This window comes from Diplotaxodon limnothrissa, linkage group LG3 (assembly GCF_057381915.1).
Source record: "Diplotaxodon limnothrissa isolate DT_005_m linkage group LG3, D_limnothrissa_male_GT1.1, whole genome shotgun sequence".
Classification (NCBI taxonomy): domain Eukaryota; kingdom Metazoa; phylum Chordata; class Actinopteri; order Cichliformes; family Cichlidae; genus Diplotaxodon; species Diplotaxodon limnothrissa.
The window spans coordinates 70,057,503-70,082,366 of NC_140598.1; the positions used below are offsets into that span (position 1 = coordinate 70,057,503).

At 41.2% G+C, this 24,864-nt stretch overlaps 1 protein-coding gene across 1 annotated transcript in view; it reads left to right on the top strand.

Annotated features, from left to right (window-relative positions):
- LOC146637672 (uncharacterized) overlaps nucleotides 1-24,864 on the top strand; it is a 138,538-nt gene that overhangs the window by 15,022 nt on the left and 98,652 nt on the right. Inside the window, exons 3-4 of the mRNA XM_085350409.1 lie at nucleotides 441-491; nucleotides 2,833-3,420. Coding sequence (XP_085206535.1) covers nucleotides 441-491; nucleotides 2,833-3,420 — 639 coding nt within the window. The remainder of the gene's footprint in view (nucleotides 1-440; nucleotides 492-2,832; nucleotides 3,421-24,864) is intronic.

A 24,864-nucleotide genomic window follows, 5' to 3' on the forward strand; every position in this document is an offset into this window, starting at 1 on the left:
TGCTCCAAAGAAAGCTTGATGAAGCTGAAGAAAAAAATAAAGACCTTCTTCAAGAGAAGGAGCAACAGCAAGAAAGACTGTCAGAAGAAAAGTGCACTATCAAGGACTTTGAGAGTAAAAATCAAAAGTTGCAAGGATTCTGTAATGAACTGAAGGTCAAAACAAGTGAGCTGCAGGGAGAAAAGGAAACTCTGGAAAAACGATGCTCACAGATGCAGAAAAGGATCGATCAAATGGCCAAAAACAACTCAGAGCTCATTAAGGGGATATTGTTGGAATTCAACAACTTGAAGCGGGAAAACACAGAAATGCAGGCGCAAAAGCAAAAGCAAGACAAAATGCATGAAGACCTGCAGTGTACGCTCCGCGACACCCAGAAAAGAAATGAGCAGCTAGAAGGCCTGCACAAAGAAGATCAAGTGAGAAATGCAGACCTGCAGAAGGCAAAGCTGACACAGGAGGCAACATCCAAAGACCTCAAAGAAAAGCTTGAAGAAACACAAGCAACATTAGAACAGGTGGAACAAACATGCAAGAAACTAGAGAGGCAAAACACAGAAACCATCCATGAGTTGAGAACCCTCATCCTGGAGAAAAAGGCGCTCGTGGAAAAGTCCATGAAAAAGAAGAAAAGATTCTTCAGCTTTTTCCGGAAGAGGGACAATACTGCTTCTTCAACTGATGTAGCCTCGTCTTGCTCCACCTCTGTTCACCCCCCCAACCAGTCCCGGCAGTTGACTGCCCCCTCCTGAGCCTGGTTCTGCCGGAGGTTTCTGCCCGTTTAAAGGCAGTTTTTCCTCCCCACTGTCGCCTAGTGCTTGCTCAGAGGGGATTGTTGGGGTTTCTCTCCTCTGCCTTGTTTCTTTATTTACTTGTTAACTTTTTGCTCTTACCTCATTTAACCTTGTTTCTTTATTTACTTGTTAACTTTTTGTTCTTACCTCATTTAACCTTGTTTCGTTATTTACTTGCTTGTTTAACTTTTTTTTCAACTTATCTAACAAAATAAAACAGTTGAATTTATCCTTTGAGTATTGTTCATCTAATCTTTACAGAGTTTTTCCAAAACACTTTCAAACATTCAGATCTGTCTTTCATTTTCTTCTTGAAACCTCATGAACGGTGACCTAAAAACTCTGGAACATGGTTTGAAACACTGAAATTGTTTCAGCTGAAACTGGCAAAGTCATACGTGCGTGTGTGTGTGTCACAGGTGATATGGTGTCACTAGTCCGGTCATCATGTTTAGGCTCATTCACGCCAAAATGATTTAGGCTAAATCTTTAAAACAGTGTCATTGCACACACTTTTCAATCACACAAATGCAGGATTAACTATTTGCAGTATCTTATCTGATTTATTATGAGAATGTCATGCCTGATCATTTGTACCCACACCATCAAAAATGGGGGCAAAAGGGAGGAGATCGCGTTTAATCGATTATAACACGAGGTCAGAAATATAAGTGCTGACATGAGTAGTGTCCACAGAAACCTCTGAGTCTCAGCTAAAAGCTCATGTAAACCATTTCTACAAACACCAAACAAAGCAAAGACACCAAACAGTTAAAAGAGCAGTTACGTCACCATGAATCTGTGGACAGGTAATATCCATATTTTGATTTATGATGTTCTGGAGTTAAATGGGAACCAAAGCATATTTTCAAAGGTGTTATATGCTATAAAATACTTTGAAAAATTAGGTGAGGGAAATGAAAAAGACATTTTTCTATGTTTGAGTCACAGTAACTTTGACATAGTAACATCTGCAGTAATATTTACAGCTCTGATGACATCTCACCAGCGTTAGCTTTATTTTGACACCAAGACTGTTTACACAGAGTTTGTAATTGCAGAGAAATACATTTATTTTGGTCATTTCATTTTGGAGCAGGAAGCTCACCCTTCTTGTTATACCCTTTAGATGAATACAGAGTTTTTTAATTAAATACATATTCTTTAAATAATGTTCCCTTTTATAAAAAGTAGGATCATTAAAAAAACAAAACATTTATTATAGCTCTGTCACGCAGAAAAAAGCTGTCTTTTTTCTGTGGTCTGTTATATAACATTAGGGGTGTTCGTGGCAATTAACTTTTTAATCGACTAAGCAGGTCAAGTAAGAAACACTTAAATATTAAGTTAAATTTGAAAACTGTTTAAAAAAATATATATATATCCCCATTCCACATTCCAGAATGTCATGTGACAACCTGATTGGCTTAGGAGTGATGATGTCACAAGGAAGTTTTTCCTTAAATAGGGGTGACAAACAGCAATTTTTAGTTCGTTACTTCGCAGCCTTCGTGTTCGCAGCTTTCAAACGTTCACTACAGAAACATTCGGAAACCTCTCAGAGTCATCGGATACAAACGCCAGCATGTATCCAAGATTACGGCAACCGAGACAAAACGATTACGCCGCCTCTCCTTCCTTGCGTGGCCGGCCAACTTCTCCAAATGGCCTCTTATCCACCCAAAGGGCATTACAGGAGAGTAGGAGTGAAAACAACCATCTCCAGAACAAAATTCAACAACTTGAAAAAGAAAAAGTTCACCTGGAGAAGAAGTGCTTACAGATGGAAGCACAAAACAAACACCTGGAAGAAACACTACAGCGCCAGCCCGACATCAACATTATTAATGAGGGCTGGGGGATCAAGTTTGCTCAAGCCAGAGAGCAGATTGTATTCCTCATCAAAGAAAACAAGCAAAAGAGCGCTGAAGTGAAAGAAATGTCCGAGCAGCTTCAAGGCAGGAAAGCCACGATTGATAAGCTAGAGTGGGATCTCCAATACATGGACCAACAGAATCACCTGCTCCAAAGAAAGCTTGATGAAGCTGAAGAAAAAAATAAAGACCTTCTTCAAGAGAAGGAGCAACAGCAAGAAAGACTGTCAGAAGAAAAGTGCACTATCAAGGACTTTGAGAGTAAAAATCAAAAGTTGCAAGGATTCTGTAATGAACTGAAGGTCAAAACAAGTGAGCTGCAGGGAGAAAAGGAAACTCTGGAAAAACGATGCTCACAGATGCAGAAAAGGATCGATCAAATGGCCAAAAACAACTCAGAGCTCATTAAGGGGATATTGTTGGAATTCAACAACTTGAAGCGGGAAAACACAGAAATGCAGGCGCAAAAGCAAAAGCAAGACAAAATGCATGAAGACCTGCAGTGTACGCTCCGCGACACCCAGAAAAGAAATGAGCAGCTAGAAGGCCTGCACAAAGAAGATCAAGTGAGAAATGCAGACCTGCAGAAGGCAAAGCTGACACAGGAGGCAACATCCAAAGAGCTCAAAGAACAGCTTGAAGAAACACGAGCAACATTAGAACAGGTGGAACAAACATGCAAGAAACTTGAGGAGCAAAACACCGAAACCATCCATGAGTTGAGAACCCTCATCCTGGAGAAAAAGGGGCTCGTGGAAAAGTCCATGAAAAAGAAGAAAAGATTCTTCAGCTTTTTCCGGAAGAGGGACAATACTGCTTCTTCAACTGATGTAGCCTCGTCTTGCTCCACCTCTGTTCACCCCCCCAACCAGTCCCGGCAGTTGACTGCCCCCTCCTGAGCCTGGTTCTGCCGGAGGTTTCTGCCCGTTTAAAGGCAGTTTTTCCTCCCCACTGTCGCCTAGTGCTTGCTCAGAGGGGATTGTTGGGGTTTCTCTCCTCTGCCTTGTTTCTTTATTTACTTGTTAACTTTTTGCTCTTACTTCATTTAACCTTGTTTCTTTATTTGCTTGTTAACTTTTTGCTCTTACCTCATTTAACCTTGTTTCTTTATTTACTTGTTAACTTTTTGTTCTTACCTCATTTAACCTTGTTTCTTTATTTACTTGTTAACTTTTTGCTCTTACCTCATTTAACCTTGTTTCTTTATTTGCTTGTTAACTTTTTGTTCTTACCTCATTTAACCTTGTTTCGTTATTTACTTGTTAACTTTTTGCTCTTACCTCATTTAACCTTGTTTCTTTATTTACTTGTTAACTTTTTGCTCTTACCTCATTTAACCTTGTTTCTTTATTTGCTTGTTAACTTTTTGCTCTTACCTCATTTAACCTTGTTTCTTTATTTGCTTGTTAACTTTTTCTTCTTACCTCATTTAACCTTGTTTCTTTATTTACTTGTTAACTTTTTGCTCTTACCTCATTTAACCTTGTTTCTTTATTTACTTGTTAACTTTTTGCTCTTACTTCATTTAACCTTGTTTCTTTATTTGCTTGTTAACTTTTTGTTCTTACCTCATTTAACCTTGTTTCGTTATTTACTTGCTTGTTTAACTTTTTTTTCAACTTATCTAACAAAATAAAACAGTTGAATTTATCCTTTGAGTATTGTTCATCTAATCTTTACAGAGTTTTTCCAAAACACTTTCAAACATTCAGATCTGTCTTTCATTTTCTTCTTGAAACCTCATGAACGGTGAACTAAAAACTCTGGAACATGGTTTGAAACACTGAAATTGTTTCAGCTGAAACTGGCAAAGTCATACGTGCGTGTGTGTGTGTGTCACAGGTGATATGGTGTCACTAGTCCGGTCATCATGTTTAGGCTCATTCACGCCAAAATGATTTAGGCTAAATCTTTAAAACAGTGTCATTGCACACACTTTTCAATCACACAAATGCAGGATTAACTATTTGCAGTATCTTATCTGATTTATTATGAGAATGTCATGCCTGATCATTTGTACCCACACCATCAAAAATGGGGGCAAAAGGGAGGAGATCGCGTTTAATCGATTATAACACGAGGTCAGAAATATAAGTGCTGACATGAGTAGTGTCCACAGAAACCTCTGAGTCTCAGCTAAAAGCTCATGTAAACCATTTCTACAAACACCAAACAAAGCAAAGACACCAAACAGTTAAAAGAGCAGTTACGTCACCATGAATCTGTGGACAGGTAATATCCATATTTTGATTTATGATGTTCTGGCGTTAAATGGGAACCAAAGCATATTTTCAAAGGTGTTATATGCTATAAAATACTTTGAAAAATTAGGTGAGGGAAATGAAAAAGACATTTTTCTATGTTTGAGTCACAGTAACTTTGACATAGTAACATCTGCAGTAATATTTACAGCTCTGATGACATCTCACCAGCGTTAGCTTTATTTTGACACCAAGACTGTTTACACAGAGTTTGTAATTGCAGAGAAATACATTTATTTTGGTCATTTCATTTTGGAGCAGGAAGCTCACCCTTCTTGTTATACCCTTTAGATGAATACAGAGTTTTTAATTAAATACATATTCTTTAAATAATGTTCCCTTTTATAAAAAGTAGGATGGTTTAGTTGGTTTAGTTAGCTGGTTAGTTAGATCAGCTGACACAGATCCCTGACACACGCTGGTTAGTTATTTAATGATTTCAACTTAGTTTATTTTCTCTAAAACTTCAGTGCACGGTTGCAGGGATCAGCTGAAACAGATCGCTGGTACAGGCTGGTTAGTTATTTAATCAAATCAGCTGACACAGATCGCTCGCACAGGCTGGTTAGTTATTTAATTGTTTCAGCTTACTTTATTTTCTGTAAAACTTCAGTGCACAGTTGCAGGGATCAGCTGACACAGATCTCTGGCACAGGCTGGTTAGTTATTTAATGGTTTCAGGTTAGTTTATTTGATCTAAGACTTCAGTGCACGTTCGCAAAGATCAGCTGAAACAGATCGCTGGCACAGATCCCTTGCACAGGCTGGTTAGTTATTTAATGGTTTCAACTTAGTTTATTTTATCTTAAACTTCAGTGCACGGTTGCAGGGATCCGCTGACACAGATCGCTGGTTAGTTATTTAATGGTTTCAGCTTAGTTTATTTTATCTAAAACTTCAGTGCACGGTCGCAGGGATCAGCTGACACAGATCGCTGGTTAGTTATTTAATGGTTTCAGCTTAGTTTATTTTATCTAAAACTTCAGTGCACGGTCGCAGGGATCAGCTGACACAGATCGCTGGTTAGTTATTTAATGGTTTCAGCTTAGTTTAGTTTATCTAAAACTTCAGTGCACGGGTTGCAGGGATCAGCTGACACAGATCGCTGGCACAGGCTGGTTAGTTATTTAATGGTTTTAACTTAGTTTATTTTATCTAAAACTTCAGTGCACGATTGCAGGGATCAGCTGAAACAGATCCCTTGCACAGGCTGGTTAGTTATTTAATGGTTTTAACTTAGTTTATTTTATCTAAAACTTCAGTGCACGATTGCAGGGATCAGCTGAAACAGATCGCTGGTACAGCCTGGTTGGTTATTTAATGGTTTCAGCTTAGTTTATTTGATCTAAAACTTCAGTGCACGGTTGCAGGGATCAGCTGACACAGATCGCTCGCACAGGCTGGTTAGTTATTTAATGGTTTCAGCTTAGTTTATTTTATCTAAAACTTCAGTGCATGGTCGCAAAGATCAGCTGACACAGATCGCTCGCACAGGCTGGTTAGTTATTTAATTGTTTCAGCTTAGTTTATTTTCTCTAAAAATTCAGTGCACGGTTGCAGGGATCAGCTAACACAGATCTCTGACACACACTGGTTAGTTATTTAATGGTTTCAGCTTAGTTTATCTAAAACTTCAGTGCACGGTTGCAGGGATCAGCTGACACAGATCCCTGGCACAGGCTGGTTAGTTATTTAATGGTTTTAACTTAGTTTATTTGATCTAAAACTTCAGTGCACGATTGCAGGGATCAGCTGAAACAGATCGCTGGTACAGGCTGGTTAGTTATTTAATGGTTTCAGCCAAGTTTATCTAAAACTTCAGTGCACGGTTGCAGGGATCAGCTGACACAGATCCCTTGCACAGGCTGGTTAGTTATTTAATGGTTTCAACTTAGTTTATTTGATCTAAAACTTCAGTGCACGATTGCAGGGATCAGCTGAAACAGATCGCTGGTACAGGCTGGTTAGTTATTTAATGGTTTCAGCCAAGTTTATCTAAAACTTCAGTGCACGGTTGCAGGGATCAGCTGACACAGATCCCTGGCACAGGCTGGCTAGTTATTTAATGGTTTCAGCTTAGTTTATCTAAAACTTCAGTGCACGGTTGCAGGAATCAGCTGACACAGATCGCTGGCACAGGCTGGTTAGTTATTTAATGGTTTCGGTTTGGTTTATTTTATCTAAAACTTCAGTGCACGGTTGCAGGGATCAGCTGACACAGATCGCTGGCACAGGCTGGTTAGTTATTTAATGGTTTCAGCTTAGTTTATCTAAAACTTCAGTGCACGGTTGCAGGGATCAGATGAAACAGATCGCTGTCACAGGCTGGTTAGTTATTTAAATGGTTTCAGGTTAGTTTATTTGATCTAAGACTTCAGTGCATGGTCGCAAAGATCAGCTGACACAGATCCCTGGCACAGGCTGGTTAGTTATTTAATGGTTTCAACTTAGTTTATTTTCTCTAAAACTTCAGTGCACGGTTGCAGGGATCAGCTGACACAGATCGCTGGCACAGGCTGGTTAGTTGTTTAGTGGTTTCAGCTTAGTTTATTTGATCTAAAACTTCAGTCCACGTTCGCAGGGATCAGCTGACACAGATCTCTGGCACAGCCTGGTTGGTTATTTAATGGTTTCAGCTTAGTTTATTTGATCTAAAACTTCAGTGCACGGTTGCAGGGATCAGCTGACACAGATCGCTCGCACAGGCTGGTTGGTTATTTAATGGTTTCAGGTTAGTTTATTTGATCTAAGACTTCAGTGCACGTTCGCAAAGATCAGCTGAAACAGATCGCTGGCACAGATCCCTTGCACAGGCTGGTTAGTTATTTAATGGTTTCAACTTAGTTTATTTTATCTTAAACTTCAGTGCACGGTCGCAGGGATCCGCTGACACAGATCGCTGGTTAGTTATTTAATGGTTTCAGCTTAGTTTATTTTCTCTAAAACTTCAGTGCACGGTCGCAGGGATCAGCTGACACAGATCGCTGGTTAGTTATTTAATGGTTTCAGCTTAGTTTATTTGATCTAAAACTTCAGTCCACGTTCGCAGGGATCAGCTGACCCAGATCGCTGGCACAGGCTGGTTAGTTATTTAATGGTTTCAGCTTAGTTTATTTTATCTAAAACTTCAGTGCACGGTCGCAGTGATCAGCTGACACAGATCGCTGGTTAGTTATTTAATGGTTTCAGCTTTGTTTATTTGATCTAAAACTTCAGTCCACGTTCGCAGGGATCAGCTGACAAAGATAGCTGGCACAGGCTGGTTAGTTATTTAATGGTTTCAGCTTTGTTTATTTGATCTAAAACTTCAGTCCACGTTCGCAGGGATCAGCTGACAAAGATAGCTGGCACAGGCTGGTTAGTTATTTAATGGTTTCAGCTTAGTTTATCTAAAACTTCAGTGCACGGTTGCAGGGATCAGCTGACACAGATCGCTGGCACAGGCTGGTTAGTTATTTAATGGTTTCAGCTTAGTTTATCTAAAACTTCAGTGCACGGTTGCAGGGATCAGCTGACACAGATCCCTGGCACAGGCTGGCTAGTTATTTAATGGTTTCAGCTTAGTTTATCTAAAACTTCAGTGCACGGTTGCAGGGATCAGCTGACACAGATCGCTGGCACAGGCTGGTTAGTTATTTAATGGTTTCAGCTTAGTTTATCTAAAACTTCAGTGCACGGTTGCAGGGATCAGCTGACACAGATCGCTGGCACAGGCTGGTTAGTTATTTAATGGTTTCAGCTTAGTTTATCTAAAACTTCAGTGCACGGTTGCAGGGATCAGCTGACACAGATCGCTGGCACAGGCTGGTTAGTTATTTAATGGTTTCAGCTTAGTTTATCTAAAACTTCAGTGCACGGTTGCAGGGATCAGCTGACACAGATCGCTGGCACAGGCTGGTTAGTTATTTAATGGTTTCAGCTTAGTTTATCTAAAACTTCAGTGCACGGTTGCAGGGATCAGCTGACACAGATCCCTGGCACAGGCTGGCTAGTTATTTAATGGTTTCAGCTTAGTTTATCTAAAACTTCAGTGCACGGTTGCAGGAATCAGCTGACACAGATCGCTGGCACAGGCTGGTTAGTTATTTAATGGTTTCGGTTTGGTTTATTTTATCTAAAACTTCAGTGCACGGTTGCAGGGATCAGCTGACACAGATCGTTGGCACAGGCTGGTTAGTTATTTAATGGTTTCAGCTTAGTTTATTTGATCTAAGACTTCAGTGCACGGTTGCAGGGATCAGCTGACACAGATCGCTGGCACAGGCTGGTTAGTTATTTATTGGTTTCGGTTTGGTTTATTTTATCTAAAACTTCAGTGCACGGTTGCAGGGATCAGCTGACACAGATCGCTGGCACAGGCTGGTTAGTTATTTAATGGTTTCAGCTTAGTTTATCTAAAACTTCAGTGCACGGTTGCAGGGATCAGCTGACACAGATCGCTGGTACAGGCTGGTTAGTTATTTAATAGTTTCAACTTAGTTTATTTGATCTAAAATTTCAGTGCACGGTTGCAGGAATCAGCTGACACAGATCGCTGGCACATGCTGGTTAGTTATTTAATGGTTTCGGTTTGGTTTATTTTATCTAAAACTTCAGTGCACGGTTGCAGGGATCAGCTGACACAGATCGCTGGTACAGGCTGGTTAGTTATTTAATGGTTTCAGCCAAGTTTATCTAAAACTTCAGTGCACGGTTGCAGGGATCAGCTGACACAGATCGCTGGCACAGGCTGGTTAGTTATTTAATGGTTTAGGTTTGGTTTATTTAATCTAAAACTTCAGTGCACGGTTGCAGGGATCAGCTGAAACAGATCGCTGGTACAGGCTGGTTAGTTATTTAATGGTTTAGGTTTGGTTTATTTAATCTAAAACTTCAGTGCACGGTTGCAGGGATCAGCTGACACAGATCGCTGGTACAGGCTGGTTAGTTATTTAATGGTTTCAGCCAAGTTTATCTAAAACTTCAGTGCACGGTTGCAGGGATCAGATGACAAAGATAGCTGGCACAGGCTGGTTAGTTATTTAATGGTTTCAGCTTAGTTTATCTAAAACTTCAGTGCACGGTTGCAGGAATCAGCTGACACAGATCGCTGGCACAGGCTGGTTAGTTATTTAATGGTTTCGGTTTGGTTTATTTAATCTAAAACTTCAGTGCACGGTTGCAGGGATCAGCTGACACAGATCGCTGGCACAGGCTGGTTAGTTATTTAATGGTTTAGGTTTGGTTTATTTAATCTAAAACTTCAGTGCACGGTTGCAGGGATCAGCTGACACAGATCGCTGGTACAGGCTGGTTAGTTATTTAATGGTTTCAGCCAAGTTTATCTAAAACTTCAGTGCACGGTTGCAGGGATCAGATGACAAAGATAGCTGGCACAGGCTGGTTAGTTATTTAATGGTTTCAGCTTAGTTTATCTAAAACTTCAGTGCACGGTTGCAGGAATCAGCTGACACAGATCGCTGGCACAGGCTGGTTAGTTATTTAATGGTTTCGGTTTGGTTTATTTTATCTAAAACTTCAGTGCACGGTTGCAGGGATCAGCTGACACAGATCGCTGTCACAGGCTGGTTAGTTATTTAAATGGTTTCAGGTTAGTTTATTTGATCTAAGACTTCAGTGCATGGTCGCAAAGATCAGCTGACACAGATCCCTTGCACAGGCTGGTTAGTTATTTAATGGTTTCAACTTAGTTTATTTTCTCTAAAACTTCAGTGCACGGTTGCAGGGATCAGCTGACACAGATCGCTGGTTAGTTATTTAATGGTTTCAGCTTTGTTTATTTGATCTACAACTTCAGTCCACGTTCGCAGGGATCAGCTGACACAGATCTCTGGCACAGGCTGGTTGGTTATTTAATGGTTTCAGCTTAGTTTATTTGATCTAAAACTTCAGTGCACGGTTGCAGGGATCAGCTGACACAGATCGCTGGCATAGCCTGGTTGGTTATTTAATGGTTTCAGCTTAGTTTATTTGATCTAAAACTTCAGTGCACGGTTGCAGGGATCAGCTGACACAGATCGCTCGCACAGGCTGGTTAGTTATTTAATGGTTTCAGGTTAGTTTATTTGATCTAAGACTTCAGTGCATGGTCGCAAAGATCAGCTGACACAGATCCCTGGCACAGGCTGGTTAGTTATTTAATTGTTTCAGCTTACTTTATTTTCTGTAAAACTTCAGTGCACATTTGCAGGGATCAGCTAACACAGATCCCTGACACACGCTGGTTAGTTATTTAATGGTTTCAACTTAGTTTATTTTCTCTAAAAATTCAGTGCACGGTTGCAGGGATCAGTTGACAAAGATTACTGGCACAGGCTGGTTAGTTATTTAATGGTTTCAACTTAGTTTATTTTCTCTAAAACTTCAGTGCACGGTTGCAGGGATCAGCTGACACAGATCTCTGGCACAGGCTGGCTAGTTATTTAATGGTTTCAGCTTAGTTTATCTAAAACTTCAGTGCACGGTTGCAGGGATCAGATGAAACAGATCGCTGGCACAGGCTGGCTAGTTATTTAATGGTTTCAGCTTAGTTTATCTAAAACTTCAGTGCACGGTTGCAGGGATCAGCTGACACAGATCCCTGGCACAGGCTGGTTAGTTATTTAATGGTTTTAACTTAGTTTATTTGATCTAAAACTTCAGTGCACGATTGCAAGGATCAGCTGAAACAGATCGCTGGTACAGGCTGGTTAGTTATTTAATGGTTTCAGCCAAGTTTATCTAAAACTTCAGTGCACGGTCGCAGGGATCCGCTGACACAGATCGCTGGCACAGGCTGGTTAGTTATTTAATGGTTTCAACTTAGTTTATTTTCTCTAAAAATTCAGTGCACGGTTGCAGGGATCAGTTGACACAGAGCGCTGGCACAGGCTGGTTAGTTATTTAATGGTTTCAGCTTAGTTTATTTGATCTAAGACTTCAGTCCACGTTCGCAGGGATCAGCTGACACAGATCCCTGGCACAGCCTGGTTGGTTATTTAATGGTTTCAGGTTAGTTTATTTGATCTAAAACTTCAGTGCACGGTTGCAGGGATCAGCTGACACAGATCCCTGGCACAGGCTGGTTAGTTATTTAATGGTTTCAGCTTAGTTTATTTGATCTAAGACTTCAGTCCACGTTCGCAGGGATCAGCTGACACAGATCCCTGGCACAGCCTGGTTGGTTATTTAATGGTTTCAGGTTAGTTTATTTGATCTAAAACTTCAGTGCACGGTTGCAGGGATCAGCTGACACAGATCCCTGGCACAGGCTGGTTAGTTATTTAATGGTTTCAACGTAGTTTATTTTCTCTAAAAATTCAGTGCACGGTTGCAGGGATCAGTTGACACAGATCCCTGACACACGCTGGTTAGTTATTTAATGCTTTCAACTTAGTTAATTTTATCTAAAACTTCAGTGCACGTTTGCAAGGATCAGCTGACAAAGATCGCTGGCACAGGCTGGTTAGTTATTTAATGGTTTCAGCTTAGTTTATTTTATCTAAAACTTCAGTGCACGGTTGCAGGGATCAGCTGACACAGATCGCTGGCACAGGCTGGTTAGTTATTTTGTGGTTTCAGCTTAGTTTATTTTGATCTAAGACTTCAGTCCACGTTCGCAGGGATCAGCTGAAACAGATCGCTGGCACAGGCTGGTTAGTTATTTAATGGTTTCAACTTAGTTTTTTTGATCTAAAACTTCAGTGCATGGTTGCAGGGATCAGCTGACACAGATCGCTGGCACAGGCTGGTTAGTTATTTAATGGTTTCAACTTAGTTTATTTGATCTAAAACTTCAGTGCACGGTTGCAGGGATCAGCTGACACAGATCGCTGGCACAGGCTGGTTAGTTATTTAATGGTTTCAGCTTAGCTTATCTAAAACTTCAGTGCACGGTTTCAGGGATCAGCTGACACAGATCGCTGGCACAGGCTGGTTAGTTATTTAATGGTTTCAGCTTAGCTTATCTAAAACTTCAGTGCACGGTTTCAGGGATCAGCTGACACAGATCGCTGGCACAGGCTGGTTAGTTATTTAATGGTTTCAACTTAGTTTATTTGATCTAAAACTTCAGTGCACGGTTGCAGGGATCAGCTGACACAGATCGCTGGCACAGGCTGGTTAGTTATTTAATGGTTTCAGCTTAGCTTATCTAAAACTTCAGTGCACGGTTTCAGGGATCAGCTGACACAGATCGCTGGTACAGGCTGGTTAGTTATTTAATGGTTTCAGCCAAGTTTATCTAAAACTTCAGTGCACGGTTGCAGGGATCAGCTGACACAGATCCCTGGCACAGGCTGGTTAGTTATTTAATGGTTTCAATGTAGTTTATTTTCTCTAAAAATTCAGTGCACGGTTGCAGGGATCAGTTGACACAGAGCGCTGGCACAGGCTGGTTAGTTATTTAATGGTTTCAGCTTAGTTTATTTTATCTAAAACTTCAGTGCACGGTCGCAGGGATCAACTAACACAGATCCCTGACACACGCTGGTTAGTTATTTAATGCTTTCAACTTAGTTAATTTTATCTAAAACTTCAGTGCACGTTTGCAAGGATCAGCTGACAAAGATCGCTGGCACAGGCTGGTTAGTTATTTAATGGTTTCAACTTAGTTTATTTTATCTAAAACTTCAGTGCACGGTCGCAGGGATCAACTAACACAGATCCCTGACACACGCTGGTTAGTTATTTAATGCTTTCAACTTAGTTAATTTTATCTAAAACTTCAGTGCACGTTCGCAAAGATCAGCTGAAACAGATCGCTGGCACAGGCTGGTTAGTTATTTAATGGTTTCAACTTAGTTTATTTTATCTAAAACTTCAGTGCACGGTCGCAGGGATCAACTAACACAGATCCCTGACACACGCTGGTTAGTTATTTAATGCTTTCAACTTAGTTAATTTTATCTAAAACTTCAGTGCACGTTTGCAAGGATCAGCTGACAAAGATCGCTGGCACAGGCTGGTTAGTTATTTAATGGTTTCAGCTTAGTTTATTTTATCTAAAACTTCAGTGCACGGTTGCAGGGATCAGCTGACACAGATCGCTGGCACAGGCTGGTTAGTTATTTTGTGGTTTCAGCTTAGTTTATTTTGATCTAAGACTTCAGTCCACGTTCGCAGGGATCAGCTGAAACAGATCGCTGGCACAGGCTGGTTAGTTATTTAATGGTTTCAACTTAGTTTTTTTGATCTAAAACTTCAGTGCACGGTTGCAGGGATCAGCTGACACAGATCGCTGGCACAGGCTGGTTAGTTATTTAATGGTTTCAACTTAGTTTATTTGATCTAAAACTTCAGTGCACGGTTGCAGGGATCAGCTGACACAGATCGCTGGCACAGGCTGGTTAGTTATTTAATGGTTTCAGCTTAGCTTATCTAAAACTTCAGTGCACGGTTTCAGGGATCAGCTGACACAGATCGCTGGCACAGGCTGGTTAGTTATTTAATGGTTTCAACTTAGTTTATCTAAAACTTCAGTGCACGGTTTCAGGGATCAGCTGACACAGATCGCTGGCACAGGCTGGTTAGTTATTTAATGGTTTCAACTTAGTTTATCTAAAACTTCAGTGCACGGTTTCAGGGATCAGCTGACACAGATCGCTGGCACAGGCTGGTTAGTTATTTAATGGTTTCAGCTTAGCTTATCTAAAACTTCAGTGCACGGTTTCAGGGATCAGCTGACACAGATCGCTGGCACAGGCTGGTTAGTTATTTAATGGTTTCAACTTAGTTTATTTGATCTAAAACTTCAGTGCACGGTTGCAGGGATCAGCTGACACAGATCGCTGGCACAGGCTGGTTAGTTATTTAATGGTTTCAGCTTAGCTTATCTAAAACTTCAGTGCACGGTTTCAGGGATCAGCTGACACAGATCGCTGGCACAGGCTGGTTAGTTATTTAATGGTTTTAACTTAGTTTATTTGATCTAAAACTTCAGTGCACGATTGCAGGGATCAGCTGAAACAGATCGCTGGTACAGGCTGGTTAGTTATTTAATGGTTTCAGCCAAGTTTATCTAAAACTTCAGTGCGCGGTTGCAGGGATCAGCTGACACAGATCCCTTGCACAGGCTGGTTAGTTATTTAATGGTTTCAACTTAGTTTATTTTATCTAAAACTTCAGTGCACGGTCGCAGGGATCCGCTGACACAGATCGCTGGCACAGGCTGGTTAGTTATTTAATGGTTTCAGCTTAGTTTATTTGATCTAAAACTTGAGTGCATGGTTGCAGGGATCAGCTGACACAGATCGCTGGCACAGGCTGGTTAGTTATTTAGTGGTTTCAGCTTAGTTTATTTGATCTAAAACTTCAGTGCACGGTCGCAGTGATCAGCTGACACAGATCGCTGGTTAGTTATTTAATGGTTTCAGCTTACTTTATTTTCTCTAAAAATTCAGTGCACGGTTGCAGGGATCAGCTGACACAGATCGCTGGCACAGGCTGGTTGGTTATTTAATGGTTTCAACTTAGTTTATTTTATCTAAAACTTCAGTGCACGGTTGCAGGGATCAGCTGACACAGATCGCTCGCACAGGCTGGTTGGTTATTTAATGGTTTCAGGTTAGTTTATTTGATCTAAGACTTCAGTGCACGTTCGCAAAGATCAGCTGAAACAGATCGCTGGCACAGATCGCTCGCACAGGCTGGTTAGTTATTTAATGGTTTCAGCTTAGTTTATTTGATCTAAAACTTCAGTGCACGGTTGCAGGGATCAGCTGACACAGATCGCTCGCACAGGCTGGTTGGTTATTTAATGGTTTCAGGTTAGTTTATTTGATCTAAGACTTCAGTGCACGTTCGCAAAGATCAGCTGAAACAGATCGCTGGCACAGATCCCTTGCACAGGCTGGTTAGTTATTTAATGGTTTCAACTTAGTTTATTTTATCTTAAACTTCAGTGCACGGTCGCAGGGATCAGCTGACACAGATCGCTGGTTAGTTATTTAATGGTTTCAGCTTAGATTATCTAAAACTTCAGTGCACGGTTGCAGGGATCAGCTGACACAGATCCCTGGCACAGGCTGGTTAGTTATTTAATGGTTTTAACTTAGTTTATTTGATCTAAAACTTCAGTGCACGATTGCAGGGATCAGCTGAAACAGATCGCTGGTACAGGCTGGTTAGTTATTTAATGGTTTCAGCTTAGATTATCTAAAACTTCAGTGCACGGTTGCAGGGATCAGCTGACACAGATCCCTTGCACAGGCTGGTTAGTTATTTAATGGTTTCAACTTAGTTTATTTTATCTAAAACTTCTGTGCACGGTCGCAGGGATCCGCTGACACAGATCGCTGGCACAGGCTGGTTAGTTATTTAATGGTTTCAGCTTAGTTTATTTGATCTAAGACTTCAGTCCACGTTCGCAGGGATCAGCTGACACAGATCCCTGGCACAGGCTGGTTAGTTATTTAATGGTTTCAACTTAGTTTATTTTCTCTAAAAATTCAGTGCACGGTTGCAGGGATCAGTTGACACAGAGCGCTGGCACAGGCTGGTTAGTTATTTAATGGTTTCAACTTAGTTAATTTTATCTAAAACTTCAGTGCACGTTTGCAAGGATCAGCTGACAAAGATCGCTGGCACAGGCTGGTTAGTTATTTAATGGTTTCAGCTTAGTTTATTTTATCTAAAACTTCAGTGCACGGTTGCAGGGATCAGCTGACACAGATCGCTGGCACAGGCTGGTTAGTTATTTAATGGTTTCAGCTTAGTTTATTTTATCTAAAACTTCAGTCCACGTTCGCAGGGATCAGCTGACACAGATCGCTGGCACAGGCTGGTTAGTTATTTAATGGTTTCAGCTTAGTTTATTTTATCTAAAACTTCAGTGCACGGTTGCAGGGATCAGCTGACACAGATCGCTGGCACAGGCTGGTTAGTTATTTTGTGGTTTCAGCTTAGTTTATTTTGATCTAAGACTTCAGTCCACGTTCGCAGGGATCAGCTGAAACAGATCGCTGGCACATGCTGGTCAGTTATTTAATGGTTTCAACTTAGTTTTTTTGATCTAAAACTTCAGTGCACGGTCGCAGGGATCAGCTTATACAGATCGCTGGCACAGGCTGGTTAGTTATTTAATGGTTTCAGCTTAGTTTATCTAAAACTTCAGTGCACGGTTGCAGGGATCAGCTGACACAGATCGCTGGCACAGGCTGGTTAGTTATTTAATGGTTTCAACTTAGTTTATTTGATCTAAAACTTCAGTGCACGATTGCAGGGATCAGCTGAAACAGATCGCTGGTACAGGCTGGTTAGTTATTTAATGGTTTCAGCCAAGTTTATCTAAAACTTCAGTGTGCGGTTGCAGGGATCAGCTGACACAGATCCCTTGCACAGGCTGGTTAGTTATTTAATGGTTTCAACTTAGTTTATTTTATCTAAAACTTCAGTGCACGGTCGCAGGGATCCGCTGACACAGATCGCTGGCACAGGCTGGTTAGTTATTTAATGGTTTCAGCTTAGTTTATTTGATCTAAAACTTCAGTGCACGCTTGCAGGGATCAGCTGACACAGATCTCTGTCACAGGCTGGTTAGTTATTTAAATGGTTTCAGGTTAGTTTATTTGATCTAAGACTTCAGTGCATGGTCGCAAAGATCAGCTGACACAGATCCCTGACACACGCTGGTTAGTTATTTAATGGTTTCAACTTAGTTTATTTTCTCTAAAACTTCAGTGCATGGTTGCAGGGATCAGCTGACACAGATCGCTGGCACAGGCTGGTTAGTTATTTAGTGGTTTCAGCTTAGTTTATTTGATCTAAAACTTCAGTGCACGGTCGCAGTGATCAGCTGACACAGATCGCTGGTTAGTTATTTAATGGTTTCAGCTTTGTTTATTTGATCTACAACTTCAGTCCACGTTCGCAGGGATCAGCTGACACAGATCTCTGGCACAGCCTGGTTGGTTATTTAATGGTTTCAGCTTAGTTTATTTGATCTAAAACTTCAGTGCACGGTCGCAGGGATCCGCTGACACAGATCGCTGGCACAGGCTGGTTAGTTATTTAATGGTTTCAGCTTAGTTTATTTGATCTAAGACTTCAGTCCACGTTCGCAGGGATCAGCTGACACAGATCCCTGGCACAGGCTGGTTAGTTATTTAATGGTTTCAACTTAGTTTATTTTCTCTAAAAATTCAGTGCACGGTTGCAGGGATCAGTTGACACAGAGCGCTGGCACAGGCTGGTTAGTTATTTAATGGTTTCAACTTAGTTAATTTTATCTAAAACTTCAGTGCACGTTTGCAAGGATCAGCTGACAAAGATCGCTGGCACAGGCTGGTTAGTTATTTAATGGTTTCAGCTTAGTTTATTTTATCTAAAACTTCAGTGCACGGTTGCAGGGATCAGCTGACACAGATCGCTGGCACAGGCTGGTTAGTTATTTAATGGTTTCAGCTTAGTTTATTTTATCTAAAACTTCAGTCCACGTTCGCAGGGATCAGCTGACACAGATCGCTGGCACAGGCTGGTTAGTTATTTAATGGTTTCAGCTTAGTTTATTTTATCTAAAACTTCAGTGCACGGTTGCAGGGATCAGCTGACACAGATCGCTGGCACAGGCTGGTTAGTTATTTTGTGGTTTCAGCTTAGTTTATTTTGATCTAAGACTTCAGTCCACGTTCGCAGGGATCAGCTGAAACAGATCGCTGGCACATGCTGGTCAGTTATTTAATGGTTTCAACTTAGTTTTTTTGATCTAAAACTTCAGTGCACGGTCGCAGGGATCAGCTTATACAGATCGCTGGCACAGGCTGGTTAGTTATTTAATGGTTTCAGCTTAGTTTATCTAAAACTTCAGTGCACGGTTGCAGGGATCAGCTGACACAGATCGCTGGCACAGGCTGGTTAGTTATTTAATGGTTTCAACTTAGTTTATTTGATCTAAAACTTCAGTGCACGATTGCAGGGATCAGCTGAAACAGATCGCTGGTACAGGCTGGTTAGTTATTTAATGGTTTCAGCCAAGTTTATCTAAAACTTCAGTGTGCGGTTGCAGGGATCAGCTGACACAGATCCCTTGCACAGGCTGGTTAGTTATTTAATGGTTTCAACTTAGTTTATTTTATCTAAAACTTCAGTGCACGGTCGCAGGGATCCGCTGACACAGATCGCTGGCACAGGCTGGTTAGTTATTTAATGGTTTCAGCTTAGTTTATTTGATCTAAAACTTCAGTGCACGCTTGCAGGGATCAGCTGACACAGATCTCTGTCACAGGCTGGTTAGTTATTTAAATGGTTTCAGGTTAGTTTATTTGATCTAAGACTTCAGTGCATGGTCGCAAAGATCAGCTGACACAGATCCCTGACACACGCTGGTTAGTTATTTAATGGTTTCAACTTAGTTTATTTTCTCTAAAACTTCAGTGCATGGTTGCAGGGATCAGCTGACACAGATCGCTGGCACAGGCTGGTTAGTTATTTAGTGGTTTCAGCTTAGTTTATTTGATCTAAAACTTCAGTGCACGGTCGCAGTGATCAGCTGACACAGATCGCTGGTTAGTTATTTAATGGTTTCAGCTTTGTTTATTTGATCTACAACTTCAGTCCACGTTCGCAGGGATCAGCTGACACAGATCTCTGGCACAGCCTGGTTGGTTATTTAATGGTTTCAGCTTAGTTTATTTGATCTAAAACTTCAGTGCACGGTTGCAGGGATCAGCTGACACAGATCGCTCGCACAGATCCCTTGCACAGGCTGGTTAGTTATTTAATGGTTTCAGGTTAGTTTATTTGATCTAAGACTTCAGTGCACGTTCGCAAAGATCAGCTGAAACAGATCGCTGGCACAGGCTGGTCAGTTATTTAATGGTTTCAACTTAGTTTTTTTGATCTAAAACTTCAGTGCACGATTGCAGGGATCAGCTGAAACAGATCGCTGGTACAGGCTGGTTAGTTATTTAATGGTTTCAACTTAGTTAATTTTATCTAAAACTTCAGTGCACGTTTGCAAGGATCAGCTGACACAGATCGCTGGCACAGGCTGGTTAGTTATTTAATGGTTTCAGCTTAGTTTATTTTATCTAAAACTTCAGTCCACGTTCGCAGGGATCAGCTGACACAGATCGCTGGCACAGGCTGGTTAGTTATTTAATGGTTTCAGCTTAGTTTATTTTATCTAAAACTTCAGTGCACGGTTGCAGGGATCAGCTGACACAGATCGCTGGCACAGGCTGGTTAGTTATTTTGTGGTTTCAGCTTAGTTTATTTTGATCTAAGACTTCAGTCCACGTTCGCAGGGATCAGCTGAAACAGATCGCTGGCACAGGCTGGTCAGTTATTTAATGGTTTCAGCTTAGTTTATTTTGATCTAAGACTTCAGTCCACGTTCGCAGGGATCAGCTGAAACAGATCGCTGGCACAGGCTGGTTAGTTATTTTGTGGTTTCAGCTTAGTTTATTTTGATCTAAGACTTCAGTCCACGTTCGCAGGGATCAGCTGAAACAGATCGCTGGCACAGGCTGGTTAGTTATTTAATGGTTTCAACTTAGTTTTTTTGATCTAAAACTTCAGTGCACGGTCGCAGGGATCAGCTTATACAGATCGCTGGCACAGGCTGGTTAGTTATTTAATGGTTTCAGCTTAGTTTATCTAAAACTTCAGTGCACGGTTGCAGGGATCAGCTGACACAGATCGCTGGCACAGGCTGGTTAGTTATTTAATGGTTTCAGCTTAGTTTATCTAAAACTTCAGTGCACGGTTGCAGGGATCAGCTGACACAGATCGCTCGCACAGGCTGGTTGGTTATTTAATGGTTTCAGGTTAGTTTATTTGATCTAAGACTTCAGTGCACGTTCGCAAAGATCAGCTGAAACAGATCGCTGGCACAGATCCCTTGCACAGGCTGGTTAGTTATTTAATGGTTTCAGCTTAGTTTATTTGATCTAAAACTTCAGTGCACGTTTGCAGGGATCAGCTGACACAGATCCCTGGCACAGGCTGGTTAGTTATTTAATGGTTTTAACTTAGTTTATTTTGATCTAAGACTTCAGTCCACGTTCGCAGGGATCAGCTGAAACAGATCGCTGGCACAGGCTGGTCAGTTATTTAATGGTTTCAACTTAGTTTTTTTGATCTAAAACTTCAGTGCACGGTCGCAGGGATCAGCTTATACAGATCGCTGGCACAGGCTGGTTAGTTATTTAATGGTTTCAGCTTAGTTTATCTAAAACTTCAGTGCACGGTTGCAGGGATCAGCTGACACAGATCCCTTGCACAGGCTGGTTAGTTATTTAATGGTTTCAACTTAGTTTATTTTATCTAAAACTTCAGTGCACGGTCGCAGGGATCCGCTGACACAGATCGCTGGCACAGGCTGGCTAGTTATTTAATGGTTTCAGCTTAGTTTATCTAAAACTTCAGTGCACGGTTGCAGGGATCAGCTGACACAGATCGCTGGCACAGCCTGGTTGGTTATTTAAATGGTTTCAGCTTAGTTTATTTGATCTAAAACTTCAGTGCACGCTTGCAGGGATCAGCTGACACAGATCGCTGTCACAGGCTGGTTAGTTATTTAAATGGTTTCAGGTTAGTTTATTTGATCTAAGACTTCAGTGCATGGTCGCAAAGATCAGCTGACACAGATCCCTGGCACAGGCTGGTTAGTTATTTAATGGTTTCAGCTTAGTTTATCTAAAACTTCAGTGCACGGTTGCAGGGATCAGCTGACACAGATCGCTGGCACAGCCTGGTTGGTTATTTAATGGTTTCAGGTTAGTTTATTTGATCTAAGACTTCAGTGCACGTTCGCAAAGATCAGCTGAAACAGATCGCTGGCACAGGCTGGTTAGTTATTTAATGGTTTCAACTTAGTTTATTTTATCTAAAACTTCAGTGCACGGTCGCAGGGATCCGCTGACACAGATCGCTGGTTAGTTATTTAATGGTTTCAGCTTAGTTTATTTTATCTAAAACTTCAGTGCACGGTCGCAGTGATCAGCTGACACAGATCGCTGGTTAGTTATTTAATGGTTTCAGCTTTGTTTATTTGATCTAAAACTTCAGTCCACGTTCGCAGGGATCAGCTGACCCAGATCGCTGGCACAGGCTGGTTAGTTATTTAATGGTTTCAGCTTAGTTTATTTGATCTAAGACTTCAGTGCACGGTTGCAGGGATCAGCTGACACAGATCGCTGGCACAGGCTGGTTAGTTATTTAATGGTTTCAACTTAGTTTATCTAAAACTTCAGTGCACGGTTGCAGGGATCAGCTGACACAGATCGTTGGCACAGGCTGGTTAGTTATTTAATGGTTTCAACTTAGTTTATCTAAAACTTCAGTGCACGGTTGCAGGAATCAGCTGACACAGATCGCTCGCACAGGCTGGTTAGTTATTTAATGGTTTCGGTTTGGTTTATTTTATCTAAAACTTCAGTGCACGGTTGCAGGGATCAGCTGACACAGATCGCTGGCACAGGCTGGTTAGTTATTTAATGGTTTCAGCTTAGTTTATCTAAAACTTCAGTGCACGGTTGCAGGGATCAGCTGACACAGATCCCTGGCACAGGCTGGTTAGTTATTTAATGGTTTCAGCTTAGTTTATCTAAAACTTCAGTGCACGGTTGCAGGAATCAGCTGACACAGATCGCTGGTTAGTTATTTAATGGTTTCAGCTTAGTTTATTTTATCTAAAACTTCAGTGCACAGTTGCAGGGATCAGCTAACACAGATCGCTGGTTAGTTATTTAATGGTTTCAGCTTAGTTTATTTGATCTAAAACTTCAGTGCACGGTCGCAGGGATCAGCTGACACAGATCGCTGGTTAGTTATTTAATGGTTTCAGCTTAGTTTATTTGATCTAAAACTTCAGTGCACGGTTGCAGGGATCAGCTGACACAGATCGCTCGCACAGGCTGGTTAGTTATTTAATTGTTTCAGGTTAGTTTATTTGATCTAAGACTTCAGTGAATGGTCGCAAAGATCAGCTGACACAGATCCCTGGCACAGGCTGGTTAGTTATTTAATTGTTTCAGCTTACTTTATTTTCTGTAAAACTTCAGTGCACAGTTGCAGGGATCAGCTAACACAGATCCCTGACACACGCTGGTTAGTTATTTAATGGTTTCAACTTAGTTTATTTTCTCTAAAAATTCAGTGCACGGTTGCAGGGATCAGTTGACAAAGATTCCTGGCACAGGCTGGTTAGTTATTTAATGGTTTCAACTTAGTTTATTTTCTCTAAAACTTCAGTGCACGGTTGCAGGGATCAGCTGACACAGATCGCTCGCACAGGCTGGTTGGTTATTTAATGGTTTCAGCTTAGTTTATTTGATCTAAAACTTCAGTGCACGGTTGCAGGGATCAGCTGACACAGATCGCTCGCACAGGCTGGTTGGTTATTTAATGGTTTCAGGTTAGTTTATTTGATCTAAGACTTCAGTGCACGTTCGCAAAGATCAGCTGAAACAGATCGCTGGCACAGATCCCTTGCACAGGCTGGTTAGTTATTTAATGGTTTCAACTTAGTTTATTTTATCTTAAACTTCAGTGCACGGTCGCAGGGATCCGCTGACACAGATCGCTGGTTAGTTATTTAATGGTTTCAGCTTAGTTTATTTTATCTAAAACTTCAGTGCACGGTCGCAGGGATCCGCTGACACAGATCGCTGGTTAGTTATTTAATGGTTTCAGCTTAGTTTATTTTATCTAAAACTTCAGTGCACGGTTGCAGGGATCAGCTGACACAGATCGCTGGCACAGGCTGGTTAGTTATTTAATGGTTTCAACTTAGTTTATTTGATCTAAGACTTCAGTCCACGTTCGCAGGGATCCGCTGACACAGATCGCTGGTTAGTTATTTAATGGTTTCAGCTTAGTTTATTTGATCTAAAACTTCAGTCCACGTTCGCAGGGATCCGCTGACACAGATCGCTGGTTAGTTATTTAATGGTTTCAGCTTTGTTTATTTGATCTAAAACTTCAGTCCACGTTCGCAGGGATCCGCTGACACAGATCGCTGGTTAGTTATTTAATGGTTTCAGCTTTGTTTATTTGATCTAAAACTTCAGTCCACGTTCGCAGGGATCCGCTGACACAGATCGCTGGTTAGTTATTTAATGGTTTCAGCTTAGTTTATTTTATCTAAAACTTCAGTGCACGGTTGCAGGGATCAGCTGACACAGATCGCTGGCACAGCCTGGTTAGTTATTTAAATGGTTTCAGGTTAGTTTATTTGATCTAAGACTTCAGTGCATGGTCGCAAAGATCAGCTGACACAGATCGCTGGCACAGCCTGGTTGGTTATTTAATTGTTTCAGCTTAGTTTATTTGATCTAAAACTTCAGTGCACGATTGCAGGGATCAGCTGACACAGATCGCTGGCACAGGCTGGTTAGTTATTTAATGGTTTCAGCTTAGTTTATTTGATCTAAAACTTCAGTGCACGATTGCAGGGATCAGCTGAAACAGATCGCTGGCACAGGCTGGTTAGTTATTTAATGGTTTCAGCTTAGTTTATTTGATCTAAAACTTCAGTGCACGATTGCAGGGATCAGCTGAAACAGATCGCTGGTACAGGCTGGTTAGTTATTTAATGGTTTCAGCCAAGTTTATCTAAAACTTCAGTGCACGGTTGCAGGGATCAGCTGAAACAGATCGCTGGTACAGGCTGGTTAGTTATTTAATGGTTTCAGCCAAGTTTATCTAAAACTTCAGTGCACGGTTGCAGGGATCAGCTGAAACAGATCGCTGGCACAGATCCCTTGCACAGGCTGGTTAGTTAATTAATGGTTTCAACTTAGTTTATTTGATCTAAAACTTCAGTGCACGATTGCAGGGATCAGCTGAAACAGATCGCTGGTACAGGCTGGTTAGTTATTTAATGGTTTCAGCCAAGTTTATCTAAAACTTCAGTGCACGGTTGCAGGGATCAGCTGAAACAGATCGCTGGTACAGGCTGGTTAGTTATTTAATGGTTTCAGCCAAGTTTATCTAAAAATTCAGTGGACGGTTGCA